General features: G+C 35.3%; 1 protein-coding gene across 5 annotated transcripts in view; it reads right to left on the minus strand.

Annotated features, from left to right (window-relative positions):
* Nucleotides 1–275: 275 nt before the first annotated feature.
* DNAH11 (dynein axonemal heavy chain 11) overlaps nt 276–20,981 on the minus strand; it is a 39,281-nt gene continuing 18,575 nt past the window's right edge. The window contains exons 4-11 of one of the 5 annotated variants that reach the window (XM_068209127.1): nt 18,537–18,705; nt 16,973–17,091; nt 14,899–14,990; nt 5,805–5,943; nt 3,473–3,565; nt 3,181–3,305; nt 2,005–2,141; nt 276–1,022 (exon numbers count right to left, since the gene is read on the minus strand). In XM_068209127.1, coding sequence (XP_068065228.1) covers nt 5,835–5,943; nt 14,899–14,990; nt 16,973–17,091; nt 18,537–18,705 — 489 coding nt within the window. In that variant the 3' untranslated portion in view covers nt 276–1,022; nt 2,005–2,141; nt 3,181–3,305; nt 3,473–3,565; nt 5,805–5,834. Of the gene's footprint in view, nt 1,023–2,004; nt 2,142–3,180; nt 3,306–3,472; nt 3,566–5,804; nt 5,944–14,898; nt 14,991–15,994; nt 16,137–16,579; nt 16,692–16,972; nt 17,092–18,536; nt 18,706–20,981 lie in introns of those variants that run through there. The other 4 variants (XM_068209119.1, XM_068209143.1, XM_068209135.1 and 1 more) reach the window with 4 other exon arrangements.

Consider the following 20,981-nt stretch of genomic DNA (forward strand, 5'->3'; position numbering starts at 1 on the left):
TATTCATAGGCTAATTTAAGGCTCTTTTTTGTGCCAAATAGGCAAGACAAAGTGTTAATTAGGTTTTAAATATTACTTAGCAATAGTGAAAACCAAAGAAATTATAAGAATAAAAGAAAAAGGAATGCACACTGCAAAACTGTCCCCAGAAAAATAAAGGAAGAAGAATGGGAAAACAGGTAAAGGGAAAGCCACTGTAATTGTGTCTCAATGGCACACCTTGTTACATCCATAACAGTGTTAGGGACTCAGTCTACATAGGATCAATATCCCTATTTTAAACAAATCTTTTTGGCCCCTCATGGGTAACATTGGCTTGTCTTCTCAGAGAAGATGACAGGAGAACTGCAAATTATATTTCAATATAATCTTATCACTTAAGTGCTTAAACAACAACACTGTACTGCAATTAAAACTTCAGAAGATGACACATCACTGAAACAAGAAGCTTTTGTAACATCAAACCCATGTTTTCCTCCTTTGCGTATTTATTATGTGGTTATTTAAGATAACAAAAAATTCAGTGAACACTAATACAGCAAAATGACTGCATTTTATGTAATAATGACCTATTTTTGTTTTGATTACAGGAGAGTTGGCCATTAGTCTTCCTGATATGGGAGATATAAGGGAGGTACTGTGGGTCTGGGAAGAAAATAACGTGCTCTTCAAGACAGCTGGATCAGAACTGTGCAGGCTAATACTTTCTGTCTACCAGCATCCTGCCCTGCCCTCCAGCCTTTCCAGAACCTCCAGTGCTCTGCACTCATGTCTCATTGCATCAAAACCTCAGAAAAATGGAAGAATTCTATCTCTTACATGTTCTCTGAATTCTGGTATTATCTATTTTGGATGGAGAATGACATCCTATCAAGAACATAGGTGTTTCTTGCCATCTTTCCACTCTCAGATTTCCTGGTGTATAAAACCACACAGTTCATCAGCTGTCAGAACTCTGCATCAAGTCAATTAATGGGCATTTCTTTTGTGTTCACATACAGGTGATGAAGAACTTTCAGAACCTGAAGGGAAGGAGCAGGGTGAATATTAGTGACACCATATTCATATAGTAGGAATTTTTGACTTCTTCCTGAACTGGATCTCTGACTGAATCCCTGCGCTCAGCCAACAGTTTAAATTAATTTACTCTTGTCTCTGTGCTAGTTTAGTCCCAAATTTCCAATAAGCCTAAGGATAGGAAAGGAGATTCCCAGTCTGAAATAGCCATACTCTGCACTCAATTCTAATAGAAAGTGTTAAATGGAGAAGAAAATCTATGCAGCTGCCAACATTTAGTAGCATTAATAGGTAAGCATTATGTATTAGAATTATTTGTCTAGTGTTTTGGCAGGAAATTCCATGATGTCTGTCTAGAAGTCTAATTAAAACATCCTGCTTCTCCTTCCAGAACAAAGTATTACTTAGTCTATCTGTCAAATTGAATGTTCATTACTTCATGCCATGATTAACTGTCCTTTGGGACATGGAAAGAACACATAAAATGTAGAATTTGCTTGCAACATTTGAGCTTTCTATTGCTCATCTTGTGGCTGACCAAGTGGCCTCAGCAGCGTGTTATTACCCTGCAGCCTCAGGCAAAGGCAACACGAAGAATTTTTTATGCAACAGCTGTGGCAGTTTCTTTACAAGGTGAGATGGAAAACATGCTGCATTGCAAGGAAGGTACCTTACCCTCTCCATTCCCTGCAAGTCCACCAACAAACACAGAGTGACACACTGCCGGCTGCTCCTCCAGCTGGACATCCTACCACACAGACGCGACACACAGTGAGCACCTCTCCTCTCATGTTGTAGCTCTTATCACAGAGACACAATTATTTACAAGATTTTTTTTCCCCCTCCTCATTCTTATTCCTTTTAATAGGAAAAAATAAGCTTGCAATTTCTTGGCAGATTTGCTTCAGCAAAACTAATGTTGCATCAAGCAACACAGCCTCTCAGAAAATGATAAGAGAATTAGTGCAAAGGAATTAAAACAGTTACCTCAGCAAGTGAGAACAAATCCTGCTCTGCCAGACAGCCACATAGTCCAGCAGGACTGTGAAAACCCAAGGATACAGAACAGTTATCACAATTTTGCCACTGCTTTAGCAGAGTGGATTCTGCAACCAGTTGTACAGCTGTAATTCAGAAAAATACAGTCAATCTCCTAAAGTAATACATTGCTTCCAAAGAAATAGTTGTATGAGTCACAGAATAGAAATAACTTGGCTACTTGTAGATTTCTCTTTCAGTGAAGAGTATTCACTCTGATTTTCCTAAGTCTAACAGGAAAAACTTCATGATCTTCAGTGCTTGTCTTCTGATTTACCCAGTTAACAGGAAACAAAATACTTCATAGAAGGCTGATTGTAAAGTTCATAATACCCTGAGGCATACCTTAATTTTTTTCACCCTTCTGTCAGGATAATGGAACAAGAGAGAAGAGCAGCACAAAATCCTTTATAAATCTTCTGATCAGTCACATTCAACCAGCTTGGTTATTTCCAATATACCCCAATAAAGGTAAGGATGTGCTGCCACATACAGCAGATGTGGATGTTCCTTGAAGAAAGGTGGGAATAATGCACTTTTTATTTGGTCTGTGTACTAACCAGTTTTTCCTATATTTCACTTTTTCACCCTGTCTGTAATTCAAATAAATTAGTCCTTAGATTTAGCTTATGGGCAACTAATTCTTGTGAGTATAAATGCATGCATACATGTACATGCATGCATTTAATGTGTATAGCACAACATACACTATACCATACATAAAAGCCAGATCACACAAAAGTCACACATAGCCATGCACATTCCAAATCCACACTTCCTTATTTATAGGTTTTTGTTCCCTTACTCTTCTTACCTCATTATAAATATCTGACCAACAATGAATTTGTTACCAAATACAAATTCTTACTGTGCACAAACAAATATTTTTGTCACTGTACAGAGCTTTTCCTAACAGGACACATATTTCCCTATGGACATATTTATCATACTGAAGAACATTACTGCTGTGATAAAATGCCTTTGAAATACTGAGTCATTGAGAGACACTTTATCAATGCTTTAACGTACTCAAAAATAATCTTTGTGTCTAATACAACCAACCCATTGGCAATTATCTGGATCAAAATCTTAAGGGGAGTAATTAAAGACCATGAATTAGTTTACTTTGAGAATAAAGTTCTCTTCTGGCTGCAAGTATAGCTCCAGGGTAGATTGTTTAACCATCTGTTCAGACTGTAGGTTCCTCATCCTCAGAACATCCAGAGATGGAAACAGGTCACTGATCATGCCTGTGAAAATTGGGATATCATCTGTCACTATTTTATGCAAATTGAAGTCTCTTAAGACTCATATAAGCACATGGAAAAGGAGGGTAAACAATGTATCACAAGAACATTAAATAATTTTTTAGGCATCTGTTTTTATTCAAAGGCAAAACACCAGAAACATATTTTACCCAATCCTCAGGTCTGTTCTTGTCTCCTTGTTTCAGGGACCCAGAAATTACCAAAACTGACTTGATAGCATGAAGTCCCCAGTCATAACAGCCCTACAGAGACATTTTAATTAGCCATGTTAGCACATGAAAAAAACCTAAGTGGTAATGTTCATGAGGAAAACAATAATTTTACACAGAGTAAAACAAAATATTTTTTGTTCACTTGTAGTCTTTCAGTGGCTTGTGATCAGCATTAGAGATTGACTAAAAAATATAAAAGGCTGAAATATATATATATCTGTATATCTATTTAATTTTCAGTATTTCACAATTTGGTCCCCTATTCTTAACTGGATACCAGCTGGGTAAAGTTTGAAAACATATTCTGCAGCCACACGTAGGAATTCAATATAAATAAAGCCTATTAGTATTATCAATTCTCCCTCCAGAAAAAAAAAAAAAAAAAAAAAAGAAAAGAAAAAACAAACAACCCCCACAACCCCCAGAAAAACCAATCCCAAAACAACAACAAAACTGGAAGCAAATTCACAACTTAAAAATACACCATTTTAAGCTGACAGATGCCATGCCTCTATCCTCTTCTATGACAGTGGTAGCTCTCTAAGTGTGAATCAAATGCACTAAATACAGCACAAAGAATAATAATAATAATCAAAAAAAGTAATTTCCAAACTCGGGACAATTCATGATCAGTAAGAAAAAATATTTCTGATGTAATAAAGATGCCTATTATCTGCACTGAAAAGGAATCTCTATATTTTAGAAATGGTACATCTGGGCAAAGAAGTTAAACAGAATTGATAATGAAACCAGGAAATTTAGGAATATACTGTGCTTAATAAGATTTTGCTTAGATTTAGGCAAGGGTTTTTTTTGTGTGTGTTTTGGTTTGGTTTTTTTGGGGTTTTTGTTTCTTTCTTTTGTTTAGTTTGGGTTTTTTCAAAAATTTTTTTTGTTGTTAGCTGTCTAAAAGAGTGTTAAAGAGTGAAAGCTGTTGAAAGGGTGTTGAGATATGCATCTTAAAAGCAGCCTGGTGTATGGCTTGTCCAGTTTACAAGGACTTCCTTTGCCATGGTATGACAGGACCAGAAGTCCCTTCACAACATATGCCCTGACTGATAACCCTGTTCTGCAGCAGGCTGAGGATCCTTTCCAAAGGCTAGGATCCCAGTGCCTCAAAGGCATATTTAAAGTTCTAAAAGTCCCAACACTGGAGCAATACTCTCAGAACTCTCTGAACTGCTATGTATTTTATACAGAAGCCCAGCATTTTTTCTCAGAGGTATTTGATTTTTCCCATTTCCATTAAAAGTAAACCAAATGAGAGTTAAGAAGTAAACAAAGAAGAACATTCTAGATTTTGCTTCAAACATTAATGTTAATATTATTATTGCAACTATGATTAATACTGAAGTGGCAAACAATGGTATAAATTACTTCTCTCAATTCAGAACATGCCTCCAGGACAAAGTAATCATTAGACTCAAGGAATCCTTGTTCTAGTGAAGCAAACAATATTAATTATCTTTAGATATGCACAGTTTAATTGCATTTTCTCTAGAAAATTACAAGAATGAGTCAGGAAATCTTCAGGATATTTAGACATAATTTCAAAATTATGCAGGCATGAAAATAAAGTTTTTTATTTCATAAAGGCCCTGCCTGCTATTTGAGTTTATGGCTTAAAGCTGAAGGGTTCTTCAAGGTCTAATACCATTGATAAAAATGAATATTAGGAACATCTTGCAAAAAATTATACAACCGAAGATTATTAAAACAGCATACATACAGGGAAGAGATCACACTGTTTCTAGGGTTTACATTTTTAAGATAACATTTCTGAATACAGATTCTTTCTAGTATAATAATTAAATTATTTAGAAATGCTTTTCCTCCCCCTTTTTTTCAAACAGTTGTCATTGCTTTTACTGTGGAAAGTTTAAAGACATGTTCATTCAATTGCAATATGATACATATTTTTCAAAATAATTTATACTCTGTTATTCTCTTCTCCAGAAGATAGTTATTTACATGAGTGTCACACAGCAGCACAATGAAGTCAGTCATCCCAGGTATGACGTGGTGATACACAATTATTTAATGCAAAACTAACATATTACAAACACCCAAAGGTAAGAAGAAATTATACTTTTTTTCCATATTCTTGTCTGACAATTTATTAAGGATGGACATGTGAGTTAGAGTGTCTTTAAAATACAAGATAAGACAATACGCATAAATCCCTCCTATTATGGAATATTCAGCTGCACTGGTACGGAATGTGTGCTAATGGATACGTATTAAATCCAGAAGCCCAAAGAACCCTCACCTGTTCAGAGAGCAGCTCCCTGCAGAGAGCTTAGAAGATGATGAACTTCCTGGCTAACAGACAGGCATCAATAAACCCTTCAGCAGCCAACATTATTACAGAGACCAGTTCAATGTCAGGGACAGCCATGGAACAGGTTCTAGGGAAGAAAAAAACCCCATAATCCAAATGCACAGATTAGTATTTAAACATGGTAAGAATAAGTCAGCTAAATCAAATGTGTCAATCAAAGCTGACAAGAACCCTAGTTCAAAGCAAAATGAGTTAATTAAGCACTGGTGATTGTTAATATTCCATAACACTGCTGCACAAAAGAGGCATCTGAGAAACACAGACAGGTACTGCCCAAACTCAGAGCAGGCACAGGCTGCAGTGGTGTCACTTGCCACTGATCACTGGGGTCACAGCCAGCAGCTGTACAGGGTCTGGAAGCCAAGTGCAACACAACCATTGCTAAAAATGCCATCCTTTTTTAAAGCTCTTAGATTTTTTGGAGAGCTTTAGTGGTTTTATATGAAGGCTTGGTTACCTTTGGAGGTTTTACTGTTTCTTTTCTAAATATAACTGCTCAAATTTTTAGAACAAAAACACAGAAATTTTAATGACATAAATGAAAAAAACTAATTTAATCTCATTTTTAAAGGAACATGAAGTAATAATGTTATTGCTAAACAATTTCACAATTTCCTCATTAGAAATCATTACTTAAGTTACATATTAGCAGAAAGGAGATCTTGAATTTTGTGTTCAAGCTAGCTACAAACCAGCAAATTTGTCTCTCAGAGCTCCTTCTTACTACTGAAAAAACCCAAATATTTGTTCTTTTTCCCCCATCCAGAAATATACTGCTGAATTAAATGACCAGTTTTAATTTTGTCATATTTAAGTATGAATGGAGAACCTGAGGTTCTCATGTAGTTCTGTCTGACCTGCACACCCAGGGATCATAGTAATAAATACTCCAACTCTGGATTTCAGTGTAATGTTTTCTCCAAGAAATACAAATCTGTTAAAAGAAAGACGACACAAAGAAGTGTTAAAAGAAATATACTACCTCCAAAAAAATAAAACATACTAGACCTTAGCAAGAGGTATTTCAACTTTTAGTAATCTGTCTGGCATTGAATTCAGAAGGAAAACACTGGACTATTAGAGCCACAGAGAGTGCATGTGGCTGAAGCATGTCTATAGGAAGAATCACCTTTTGAAACACATAATAAAGAAGACTAGTGGTGATGCAGAGGGTTTGAAAAGGCCAGGAGACAATATTAAGTAAAAAAAACCCAAAACAGAAAAAGGTAAACATAGGATAGTGGAAAAACAAGGCATGTCTCAAAAGCACTGGAAAGTCCTGGAACCACGGAGACTTCTTGCAAAGTTGAATCCCTCCAAACTTCTCACTCATAGGATGCCTTGATCCACATGGTAGGACTTGAACTGGTTTCAATAGCAAAATTTAACTGTAATCTGGTAGGACAGGATTTATTCACATTTATTCCTGCAGTTTGAAGAGAAAGTTATTTTTGGGTAGTACATTACACAGATGATTTTGTGTTGCCATCTAGTTTTTCATTTACCAATAGTTTCAAAGGAACTTTGGAGGAAGATATTACTGGTTCAGTATTTATAGCCTGCAAAGGACAAAGAAGAACTCCTAGCACACTCACTTCTTTTTCTTCCTAATTTTATTGTGGATAGGCTTTAATTGTACTGCCACTACTGACTAGATGTCTACCAAGAGATGATTGAATTCCCCAAAGCATCCTCAAAGCTCCTGTCTGGACCAAACCTTTATAGATATTCCCTACAGACTAAAATTAAAAGACTTAACATCTTTTTCTTGAAAGCAGCAGTTTCCAGTGTAATTCACATGAAAAAGAAGCTAAACAACAATCTCCATACTGCTTAACAGAACATCTCACCTCATCATCCATGTGTTCTGCATAGTTGAAAATTTTCACCATCATACCAAGGCACAGCCTAAATCTTCCATGGTCTCTGTGCCAGCTGGTCCTGCAGGAGCACCACTCACTGCTAGGTGGAGAGCCTGGGCTGGAGTAATAGAACACCTTAACATATGAAAAGGGATTTTTTGGATTGCAATGAACTTCTACAATATCAGGAGCTTTTTAATAACTCTTATGTTTCATGGATTATTTATTCCAAGTCCACTTTCTCATTATAATTTAATGTCCTAAACCACAAATGTATCTCTTCCATATTAATGTAAAAGCATGGTGTGGTATTACTTGGAAGGTGCTTATTTTAGAAAAGAAAACTAACTACATCAGTATTTTTATCAAAAAGGAAGATCCTGTCAGTGATCACGTAGGACAGGAAACAGGAGGCTATAGTTGCTGCTTTGCTTATTTCAAAGACTTGAAGCCCATAATTTGGCCTCCTAGCTGAGGGTTGTAAGCATTAAGCTAGCCAGGATGCCTGAGTGTATCTTTTTTGATCACTTATTTTAACAAGAAATTCCATATTGGAGCCAAAACATGCCCAGAAGAAAATGTTTCACTGTATGTAGTGTGGGAAAAAAAAAATATACAGTGGTTTGGACTTTCACAAATGGGAAAAAAAACCACTTTGCTGAAAACTCCTGATTAACCTTGGCAAAGATCTGCTCATATTCCCCTTCAGACTAGACAATGATTATATATCTTAAATTATGCAAAAAATATTTCGGTTTTTAGAAATGTAGTGGCCATTAAAGTCATACCATTTCTTAAGAATGTGCACCTACATGCTCATAGACTTTGAAATATATTGTGTCTTGATAACTTCATAAATACACCTATGAGGTAGGAAAGAACTCTGAACTTCTAAGAAACATTTAACTTATCATTCCTGAAACAGATAAAGCAGGCACTGTTGTTTATAACAGCCATTACCTGTCAGTCAAAGCTGTAATAACTTGCCAAGGGGTATTTCCCAGATACTCATTAAAGTACTGAAACTGAGCATCACGAATTTTGGCAAAACCATTTCTGGACATCATCCCATCTAAGCATACCTGTGACAACAAGCAAAAGCTCTGGAACTGGAGACCTAAGAAGCACCAAAGAGCTATGATGCCAGGTAGGAGCTACTCAGGTGGTACAAATGCCACCCAACACAAAGCTGCAGCTCACACCCCATTCCTAGCCACTTATGACTAATAACTACTACAATCTATTATAAAGGATTAGATGCACCTCAAGGCATTTGTGCTTTTATACAGATGCAACTGTAATAGAAGATGATTTTAATAGAGCTATTACAGCAAAACACAAAGCCTCTCCAGACAAACAATGCAGTCTTTGCAAGGGAGCTGACATTACTTTGACCACAGTGAGTTTCATTTTTCTCCTCAAGCCTTGTTTCCTCTTATCTGAATGCCACCTAAAAAGCCTATTTTATTTCTGAGACTCAGAGGGAAAATAAAAAGTTTTTCCTATTTCAATTCCAATCCAGTGAAACATTCTGTTCATTCAAACCAACAGCATTAGCTTTACCTGAACTAAAGTCATACACAGAGTGAACACTTGGGTTTAAATAAACATTCAAGATTTCACTTGTCTGCACCTATATAAAGGCACCACAAGAAGAGGAGATGCACATGCCTCTGAAAGGAGAGCAAAACACACTGTGAATTACTGAAGGCAGAACAAACTGTGAATGCAAAATATAGCTGATTCAAACATACACCCTCTGGGCTTGAAGGCTTGCTGATACCTCTCTGCCACGAACATCTTTGGTACAAATCATCATAATTTTTTCATGATCACCCGAGGAAAGTTCTCCAAGCAGCACGGTAATAAAGAGCTCAGTGACCTGAAAAGATTTAGGTAACCTTTTAAAATCAGATAGCTTCCAGTACCATCTACCATTATTACTACTAGAAATTAGTTCTGCCTACATCATCAACTAATTCACCATAAAAACTGGCTTGTACGTACAAATTTCCTGATAGTCAACATGAGATGCTAGAAGAAATCTTGGTTTAAACAGAAAATTGATCCATCTCCAAAACAACAACATTCCAGGTGAGCACAAATGCTGCAGATGGTCAGCTAGGCAGGGTAGGAGGGATGGTTGGATAAGAAGTTGTACATGAAATGGAATTGAAAATTCTGTGGTTATAATCTCCATAGAGATATGTACCAAATTTTATGAAATTGCACTAATTGTACAAGAACATTTATTGGCAAACTAAAAATAGTCCTTAGGAAAGATCAGAGACATTTTAAAAATAGACAAAGCAATAAGGGCATGATTACAAAATATGATATAAATGACTATACAGAGTTATGTAATACAAAGTGACTATGGAATTATTCAGGTTTCATATTAATGGGGGGAAAACCCCAATGTCAGCTACTGCATGTAATTCTAAGGAGACAAATATAAAAATACATGGAAATATCAATAGAAAGATATTATGCATTTTCTACTACAAGGAAAATTTAGACAGTTCTGTCAGATATTCATGACCCCTTAATAGTCTCTTTCCTATTTTGTATTTCCCTTCAGAAGATATTCTATGTTGGAAAACAAAACCAAAACTACTGAAAGTTTTCACAAAGAGAAGGAGTACTCACAGCAGTCAAAAAACATTCAGGAGAAGTTTGAGGCAAGAAAGGGTAAAGCAAAAAATCAAATTGCACAAGGTATCCTTCTGAAATGGGACTAAAACTAAACATAGACGTAAACTGCTTGGTTTGACATAAACACAACCAATAGTTTTGGCTTCCTTACACAAATATATGGGTATATATGTATTGAATTGTATATATACACACTGAACGTGTACTTTGTTCTTAGCACACCATTGTAGCAGTATGCTCCCTTTTAGCTTTCGTCTCAGTTCAGAATAATCCTACAAAACCCTGGCAATTAAGATGTGATAAAAATGCCAATGAGGCAGCAGAAATTTGAGAAAAATCCATGTTTCTTTTTTCAGTAGGTGCTGTATTGTTTAATATGTTATAGCAATATGCTAATATGTTTAATATTTACTATGTAAACTATACTAATATGACTATTTTCACACTGTATTTACTTTCTGTGAATTAAACAAAAAGGCAATGTCCAAACCTGCTTCTTGTGGCAATCCTTCAGGGCTGTTGCCAAGCTCTCTTTCAGCTTACCAGATGCCATTTCCACATCCAAAACCCATCAGGTTTATGAAGCACAAAGTTCAGCCTGGGCTGGGTGGTCAAAAACTCAGTGTTCTCTCTGCCTCTCTTCATAGGCCAGTGTGGCCTCCATGAAGCAGAGATGTACTGCATTGTATACAGTTTCCTCAAGGTGTAGCAACCAAGACTTCACCTTTTGAAGAAAAAAAACCCAAGCATGCATACATTTATGCACATAACATAAATGGTATATTTTGTACTAAAAATAAAGGAAGTTCATCTCATTAATTTTCACAAAGAATTTTTGTTACATCACTAGTTTCTACAAACTTGAAATGAGGGTGGATTTTCCCTCCATTTTCTCTGTCACTGTACCTTCAGTAAGATTTAGATGAGACACCAGATATTGGGTTTTTTTTACATATCCACTTGATTTGAGCACAGACATACTGTCTTAAATCTCCAGATAAGAAAGTCTGGAGTTTCTGTGTTCACAGCCCCAGAGTAGGAACAGATAATACAGTATTTTCTGTTTCCATGTGCTCAAACATAGCTGTATCTTGGAGAAACTATCTCCAAGAAGCAAGCTGCATATACTTGTCCATTCAGTCTGGGGCCTCCCTGCTGCGACAATCAATCATTAGAACCACAAGCAACATTGATTTTATGCAACATGAATGCTTATGCATTCGGCACTGTTCTGAGAACAATAAGTTATTGTCTCAGAAGTTGCTGATCTGTTCTCCCTGGCCTACCACTACCCAGTTAGCACACATGCTGGCTGGCCACTTGGCAAATATGAGGCTCAGAACCAGCTGAAAGGCTCAGCTGATAGGAGATGTGTGAGAGCGCTGGAGGTTAGGAGAGGTGTGTGCTAAAGGATAAGACAGGACGGGGTCTGAAACTATAACAGAAGATGAAGTAAAAAGAGCAGCAGAAGAGAAAGTATGAGAAATGCAATATTTAACCATAGTCTTGATCAGTTATGTGATTTTTAGTACTCATTTTTTATTTTCATTACTTCCAAACAGTAAACTGTCTAAACTTCTTTTAAAAAACATTTTCTGTACAAGAGAAAGATAGAAAATTTATTAAATTATAGTAAATTACACAGTATTAGGTAACAAATGTTCTGAGTTTATTATTTATTAATTTTTCCAAATTTATATAACTAAAAGTTACATTTCATGTAATTGAAAGTGCCTATTTAATCTACATCCCAAGGAGGGCAAAATTCATGGAGATTTCACATAACATATCTGATCATTAGATCTACACTTGTCATGCTCCTTTTCTGTGCTGTTATTTCCTAAGGGCAACATTTATATATTCCTCTGTATTCTCTTGAAATTTAAGATCAGCAACATTGTCAAAAAGTTTGGTAAGATGATGGGCTACTTTCATCCAAAAATATCAGATATATAAGGAAACCATTTATGCTAGATTTTGTCAATCACACTAATGCATGCCTCTGTTAAAGTGCATGACTCTCTGTTACATGATTACTACATACAAGGTTTTTATGGGGAAAAGCTGGGCCAAAATGATAAATCAATGAATGGAGTTAATTACAATTCTGTCTTTTGTCAGAAGAGTCTGAAGGAAAAAGATTGAAATAAAACTGAGAAGTCTTGAAATTGTTATTTTTATGGCTAATGCGTATTCTACAAATTACTTTATTAAGGTCTAAATGCCTTTTGTAGCTACACATCTCTCCAAAGACCATGGAATTTGAAAATCACTGTCTCCACACCAACACACTCTATGCCTGACACCTAAAACAGAAGACTTGTTTGCTTGCCTTATATGTGGATGAAACAAATCACTGAGATTTAGTTATGCAAAGAATCTATGAGGGGCTACCATCATGTTTGAAAAGGCTCCATGTTCAAGCCTTCATCACCTCTGAAAGCATCAGTTATTCTGAGTTACAACTCACAGCCCTGCAAAAAAAAGGTTTTGCCTGAGGCACAGTAAAAACTGTAGCACTCAGAGAATTGATGGCTGTGGCTGGATAGTAAGCAAGGCCAGGAGTATCATCTGGCATGTAGATAACATAGTATGAAGCTTCTGAAATACATCTAAGTGCCTGTGCTTTTATGCAGATTGGCGTCACAAAACCTAGGAGATCATTGTTCAGGGGAGGAACACAGAAGAATAGCTACAAAACATTCCTCATGCAAGGGGCAGCAGCTCAGTCAGCAACAGCCTACCAGACACCATCCATCTTCCAGTCTTACTTATCATCACTATGCATTGCTTGCCTGAAATTAGATCAATCCATGCTAGAAGAAGAACACATTTGATGATCTCATTGACCTTTTTCCATCTCTAATTCCTGCAAACCTACAACCCAAAAATCCAAACAAACGCAACTATGCAACTTCCATGTGGCTAAATTTCCAGCAAAGACAGATCGGGATTTATAACTTGTCTCTCATCTCTTCCTGCTGAACACTTTGTACTCGTCTTAGCTGGGAGAAAAGAAGTTTACTACCTTCCTTAGGCAAAATGTTCCTATTTTCAAAGTAAATTAGAAATTTGCTTAGAAAAAAGGTCCAGTTCAATGACATTATCAGCTCACAAGGTTAGCTGGAAAACTTGCCTTTCTGTAGAGAAAATGAAGTACATTAATACACAAAGAGGCTCAGCTGTTTTGGCTGTGCTCCTCTTCAAAGGATGTCTAGCAAGTCTGCTGAAAAACCAAAATAGAAGAAAGGAAAAAGCATGTACTTGCTTTCTAAGTATACAGCCAAAGCTTTTTCACAAAAAGAGAGTCTGAAAAAGAGACAGAGCTTTAAACAATTATCTTAAAGCCAGGAATTCCGTCCCAGTTAAGGTAAAAATCAGACCAAACATTATAACAGAACAATGTAACCCACTGTTAATTTAAAATAATAATGATGAACACAGCTGTAAGGATAGAGAAGGTGGCAAGCCTTTCACATTTTCTTTCCAGAAAATGAAAGGGAACATAATTTCATTCAGACCAAGAAAACCAGGGGAATGGAATTGTGCCAGAAAAGTCTCCCCAAATGGTAAGTCTGAGCAGGGGAAACTCCTCTTCAACCTTCCAAAGAGTCCAGCCTTAGCAAGTAAAGGATGAAAAAAAAAATCTAACTCAACAGGGCAGTTATGTGCAGATAAATTTAAAAAGAAAACCACCAAAGCAACAAATGAAAAAGCAGATAAGAATCACTTAGGTGGGGGAGCAAAGAGACCAATTTTTAAAAAGATACACATATTATTTCTGATGTAAAAAGAGTTAAAAGCATGACAACACATTTGTATTGACACAAAAAGTACTAAGAATCAAAATATTCAATGATATGCCTCTCTGGAAAGAAAAAGAAGGCATATTTATTTCTCTCGGACTGATGCTCTCCAGCTATTAGCTTGGTATCTCTCAGAACAAAAAAGTAACGTCTCAAGAAACAGGTTTGTGTTGTTTTTGTTTGTTTTTTTTTTTTTTTTTTTTTTTTTTTTTTTTTTTTTTTTTTTTTAACTTCCTCTTGCAACATTTTCCTGCAAGAAGAAACAGACTGTGACTCTAAACATGGCTGCCTCTAAGTCAGGAAGAGTGAATGCAGGTGGGAAGTTCAAGGCATTCCTGCAAGTGTGTGGAAGGAGGACTTTGGCTGCACGAATCCACCACATCCTGTTGCAGGTGTGAAAGGAGGACTCCCAGAGTATGGATAGGGAGAAAGTGAATTTGATCGAAACAGAACATACTTTTAAGGCCTTTGACAATTTTGACATCATGCCATCCCTAAATAACAGGCCTATGCCTCAAGTTCAACGAGTCATGTAAAAAGCAGTAGAAATCCAGTATGTCAAATAGGAAAAAATGACAAAAAAAAATTCATCAGAACATCTCACACTTGCACAAAAAGGAAACAATCTGACAGCTCTCATTTCCTGCTTGTTGCAGAACTACACTCTAGAAGAGTTTGTAATCATACTGGAAATTTTACCTTTGCTGCAGAGCTTCAAAGCTTTCATACACCTTTGGCTTTCTCGTAGCTTCCATCACATTTTCTTTATCTGTTATGTCAGTCACCAACTGCTGCACAGAAAGAAAAGGAGTTATTTAAACTCTCAAATTTCTTTTTTCTACTTCATATGGTTTACTAAACTGAGAGAAGAAAAACATGGGAAAAAGAGCTGGAAGAATACACCTAATCAACTTGTTTTAATTTCTATTTCTTAGATGGAAAAGAAAAATAATTAAAGCCACAAACACCTATTTTGACAGTGTTTAGACTGAATGTGAAGGAAAAGTAAAATGAACAGAGAGAACTGCAAATATCACTGATGATACCATTAAAACTCTTCAACAAGATAAAAATGACAGATTTTAGCAGAATTATTAACTTAGAGTATTTCTGCTCATGCAAGCTCAATGCCTTTTTCCATATGCACCATGACGAAACTTCAGCATGTTAAACGCCACCAATCATTTCATTGCTCTTAACAGGGTTCTCAACATGTACAAAAAATATACTTTTTTAGCATATACTGAAACATGCTGCTGTCAATGTTTCTAAATTGCAGATTAAAACAATTAGAAATATATTTGAAATTTGAAGCACAGAAGTTCCCTACAGAACATTATCCTATACTAGATTTTCAGAATTGTACATGATGAGGATTTTCCCTGGCATCTGTGGATTGAATTACAGGTATATTGGTAACACAAAATTATCATTTTTACTATGCAAGTGTTTAGTAACTTTTTTTAGTCAGAATGAACAATTAAGGCATATTGCTTATTGCCAGTTCAAGTGTTTATGTTGATTGTTGTAGTTACCTTTAGCCATTAAAAAATAACAGACCTTAAACTTGTGTTTCAAGCATCACTTAGCTAAATGATATGGAGTTTGCAGAAAAGATTTCAGCACCTCAGTAGTACTGTATCTCTATGTGCCTCCAGGAGGTAAAAAAGCTAACAAAGAGTAAGTAAAAGAAGATATTAAAGACATGTGATGGAATGACCCACAGATCTTTGTCTCAAATTGTGACACCAGCAGCTGCCAGTCAGTGTGAAAAGAAAACAAGGCAGATAATTACTTTGATGAAGATACCACATGCATTGAAATTCCATCCAAATGGAAACAACAGAATTTGCCATGTTTAATTTACTTTGCCAGCCTTTGACTTCTTCAATGAAATATACCACATATTTACTTTTCAAAATCATGTACATATGAAACTAGAAAAACAAACAAAACAAAAAAGCCACTAAAGAAACAAAAAATGGCACTAATAAAATTATTTATCAAATGGAGGAACTAAAGCTAACGAGAGGTTAACAAATTCTCCTGTAATTGTTATTATTGTATATAATAAGAGAAGACATCTTTAAACATTGAAAATGGACAGCATATTAATAAAGGATCTTTTAAAAATTGAAGGAATTACAGGCTTAGAAACTTAGGGTTTTTTTAACTCCTACATGGAGACGGGAATGTTTTTAGAATATGTTTAGTCACACAGCATACATATAAATTCCCAGTACTAACATCTGTAGAAAATATAAATATGCAATAAAGATTCAGGAAGAAAAAGTTTTAACTTGCCAAGTATATCAAAGGAGTGAATAATATTGATACAATAATAATTTTTCTAATAATTAAATTCTTATTTGATTGTTACTTAAACTTTCAAGCAGCTGTTCATTGGACTTTAATAAAGGAATTTCTATTCTTTTCTGCTCTTGGTAAGAAAATTCCATGGCAGTCCATGTTTGGCTGATTTCTTCCAAAGTCTGGGAATAATAAGAGCAATAATAACAACATCTATCTGTATATATCACATTTCATATTTGTAATTGAGGAATTTAATAAATTATATGTAATTCACAGTGTTGGTAAACTGCACCACAGACAAAAGGTTCATTTTGCTAGGCTGTGAATTTTGATACCTAGGTAAGTCACATGAAAAGATTCAATTGTATGATAAATTTCTTGAAACAAGACTTAAACAAAAAATAGTTTGTTACATACTATTCTGCAAAAACAGAAGTTAAAAAAAAGGTACATCTCTCACCTTTTCAGTACTCAACTCTTGCACAGCATTGACAACTATGCTTTGGACTTCATCTTCTACCTTTATGAAACTGGAGTCCCAAAAGGTCTGAGAAGGTCTTCTGCTACTAAAAGCCTTGCCTGCAAAGAAAAGAGACAGCATGGAGAAAATTAAGTCAATGAAAAAGTCCAACATAAGCATATAACAAAGTGTTCAAGTGGAATGCAACTAAAAAACACAATTAACTAAGTTAAATGCACTGTAGATACCAGATACACCTTTAGATGTGCCACCAAATTGTGGACTTAATCAACCTAGCAGAAATATTTCTTGATGCTCTTACAGTTTTTTTTTCTTTTTGCTTTGTTTTGTCTTGTACTCTGGTGTTCTGTACTTCATAACACTAAAGGTAAGTTTATTTGTACAGCTGCCATTGAAGCTGATGTAAGATACACTCAGTATCTGCAGACTAGAAACCTTGGGGAGTGATGTAGATATTTGCAGTATTTTGTTGTTACTTGGTAGGATTAATGAAATTCAATAAAAAAACCCTTAAAATTTTTATCAATTATTTGAAAAGATGACAGTCAATTATTTTTTCATTTTCATTTTGTTATAAAATACCACAATTTTGTGCTTACTGCTAGGAGCTTTCTGCATTAAAAAGAAGTTTAAATGTGCTTTTATTAAAACTGTAAGTGGTTAATAATTGGTATATTGAAGAAAAAGAGAAAAATTCTGTTACACTCTCTGCTACACTTTCAGATTCAAAGCTTTTTAATTTTAAAAATAAAAAAAAAATTGGAAATTAGCCTTCAATTTTTTCTTCAAAATGGTTTAAAAGAATTTTATTAAAATTTTGAAAACCAACAACTTCTCCGTGTTATAGCCTATGAACCAAAACCACAGGGATTTTTTTTTTATGGAAAAAAAAGTATCAGAAGTGGATAGGTGGAGTTCACAATTTTGAAGCAATTTAGAAGACATCTATGATGAAATCTGATTTTTCTCTTAAAAGACTAATAAATAGGCATGCAATAAAGATAATTTATTTCTGAATGAAACAAATACGAAACAAGAAGAAGCTTTATGCCTGTTAGATTCAAGACTTTGTATTCAACCACTGTGCTGTCTGTGAGGCACAGCTGTGGTGTCCTGCAAATAGGCTGGGGAGTCTTTGTTGTTATTTTTACTTCATACTTCTCTTGTCCCATTGGAATTTTCTTCTGCAGGGCTACTGTCAACAAAATATTGAAATACTTCAAGCAAAAGAAGTGCCCTCCCTTTAAAAATGAGTACCTTTCCTGCAGCTCCCAGCCCTTTGGAGCTATGTCTATGAGCAGAGCAGAAGAACCTCTGCAAATTCCACCTGTAAAAGTGATTCTTGTCTGGAGGGGTGTGCCATAAACCCCCACCCTCTTTTTTTATTTCCCATACTGCCTTAACTCAGAGAAGTGACAACATGATTTTACATATAACTCCACAGGGGCTGAAAACCCATTCAGAAAAATAAAGTTTTAAAGGAAAGACCCCCAAACAAAGCTTGTTCCAGAACATTCAACTTGGACATGAGCAATAAACCCACCGAAACATCCAAGTGGGTGGGAAGAGTGAGGAAGCGGTGGCACTGAGACAGACAAATTGCAGAAATAGATGGCTGTGTAACCTGCCTTGGCAAACCTTCTGAGCTGCACATCCATCTGTTCCACATTAATCTCTCTCCACTGGGTTTTAGTCCAATCATCAATGCTGCTCTGAAACAGAAAGTACAGATAAAAGCATCAACAACATTTGGTGAAAGACAAGCTTCAGCTACACAACAGATAAATGGATGCAGGGGAAAGCCCATCCTACAGCAAGAGTTCACAGCCTAAATTTTTTCCTACACCACCATTAGTTAGCAAGCACACATGAAAACCATCTTCTCTAAATTCAACTCAAATACCAAGTATTTTAACAGTTTCATGTTTCAGTATCTGATAAAAACATACCTGCACAACTTTCTTGTGCTATTAGACACTCACCTATACCCACAGGTAACATACAAGTGCACCTGGGAGATTTTGGGAAGATGCCCCGCGACTCCTTCTGGGGTGCTACCAACAAAATTACAGAAAGATCTAGCACATGTATTTTTAACCTTGCCTGTGAAAGGCAGCATCTTGAGAGAAACAGAACTGTGCATGACTGACTCCCCATACAGATCTGTACACTTTTCTGGACTCCTGCTTCTAGATTTGTAGAGCTTTCTAATGTACAGTTCTGAGTTCTAATTTGGATTTTATGGATTTCTGAATTTTTACTGTTACTTAAACTAATCAAACAAGTTCTGGGCATTAAGAAAGCTCTAAAGGAAACTACAAAGTTTGTTTTGCTCTAGGATTATCTTGAAATTGGTTGACTTGGGAACAGAGATATTTTTAATCTGGGTATCCTAAAACATAGCAACTATTATTTCAAAAACAAAAAGGAAAAGTGAAATCTTCAGTATTTAATGTTTTTTTTTAATCAAAATGATAGCACTTCTAGGATCAAATTTTAAAAATAACAGTCAAATATAGTCTAAATTTGTAAGTAATATATAAGAAATTTTAAGAAAAATCTTACATTAATATAAACATGGATATGCCACAATTTCTTGAGCAACTGCACTTCTTTTCAACATTGTTTCATGTGCTTGTAGCCTGGAATAGATACTTCAAATAGTTTGTAGATAAATTCTTGCATTAGAAACATTTCTTTTTCCAGCATCTCAAGCTCTTGATTTGCTGGAAGAGGGAAGAAACACTCAAAGTACAGGTGTAGGGTATATTGAGCTAACTTAACCTGTCAGTGAAATCTATAGATTCTGCATATATGAATCAAGATAAGAAAAGCTGAAAGAATTATGGCAAAGAGGCTACAAAGCTGCATTTGCATTGCTGCTGAAAGCAACCAAAAGCATACAAATGACTCTGTATTGAAACCACAAAAGAAAAGCTGCATAGAAAGAAGTTAATTTATATTCTTGCATTCTTTAACTTATTAAACCACTTCTTAAAGTTATAGAAATGTTAACAAAGCCCCCTCATGATGTTTTAAAAAAGAGCCACTTAATAGTCTACTTTAGGCTATTCTACTCGAGAGCACATTATGCTGTGTAAATGAACATAAGAAAGTATTCTGAATTTTAAATTTTTTTTGGTAAGCATATGCAACACTGGAAGAGAACCAAGAAACCTGAATTTGGTGGCACTAGAATTATATCAGCATACTGAAAAAAAAATATCCCCCCCAAAAAAAAACCAAAAAAAAAAAAACTCCCTAAAACACCAGTAAAACAAAAAACCTTTCAAAACAATCCCTCAAAAAACCCCAAACAAACAAAAAAGCAGAAACCCAAAAGTTCCAACTCACAAATATTTTAATGTGTACATTGAAATATTAACTTTTGTACTGAAATATTACAAGCAAATATGTTTCTCTAAGAATCTCATCACGCTATTGAGATGAACATATTGATTTTCTACATCAAACAGAAAGGGAGCTTCCATTTTAAATCTTTCTCTGAATCCCATCTGCTTACCCATGAAGAACAGGTAGTGACATTTGTCACTGATTATGCTCTTTCTTATTAAGAAAAACAGAGACAAAAAGGGCTGATCCCAGAATTCAACATATGTCAAGTAAAGTGCATTTTCTTCTGATTAAGAAGTCATCTGACATTGACTGCAATGTCAGATGCCTGAAGAGGAATTACTTCATTCTATACTGACAGAGCTCTGTTCTTTGGGCAATTCCTATTTAACAGAGTAACATTTTCTTTAAACAAAAAAAAAATCACACATGGTAGAAATACACCACTAAGATCTGTACATTAACAGTGAGAATATTTCTGCATCTACTCATAAATAAGAAATTACAGTGGATTAATTATTTAACCTAAACTATACTCTATGTCATAGCTTTTACTAGAATGTTTTAGAATTAATTTTATGGATCACTGGTAACTATAAACTATTTGAACTTAATAAACTCAGTTATTTTATGT

This window comes from Anomalospiza imberbis, chromosome 1 (assembly GCF_031753505.1).
Source record: "Anomalospiza imberbis isolate Cuckoo-Finch-1a 21T00152 chromosome 1, ASM3175350v1, whole genome shotgun sequence".
In the NCBI taxonomy this organism is placed as follows: Eukaryota; Metazoa; Chordata; class Aves; order Passeriformes; family Viduidae; genus Anomalospiza; species Anomalospiza imberbis.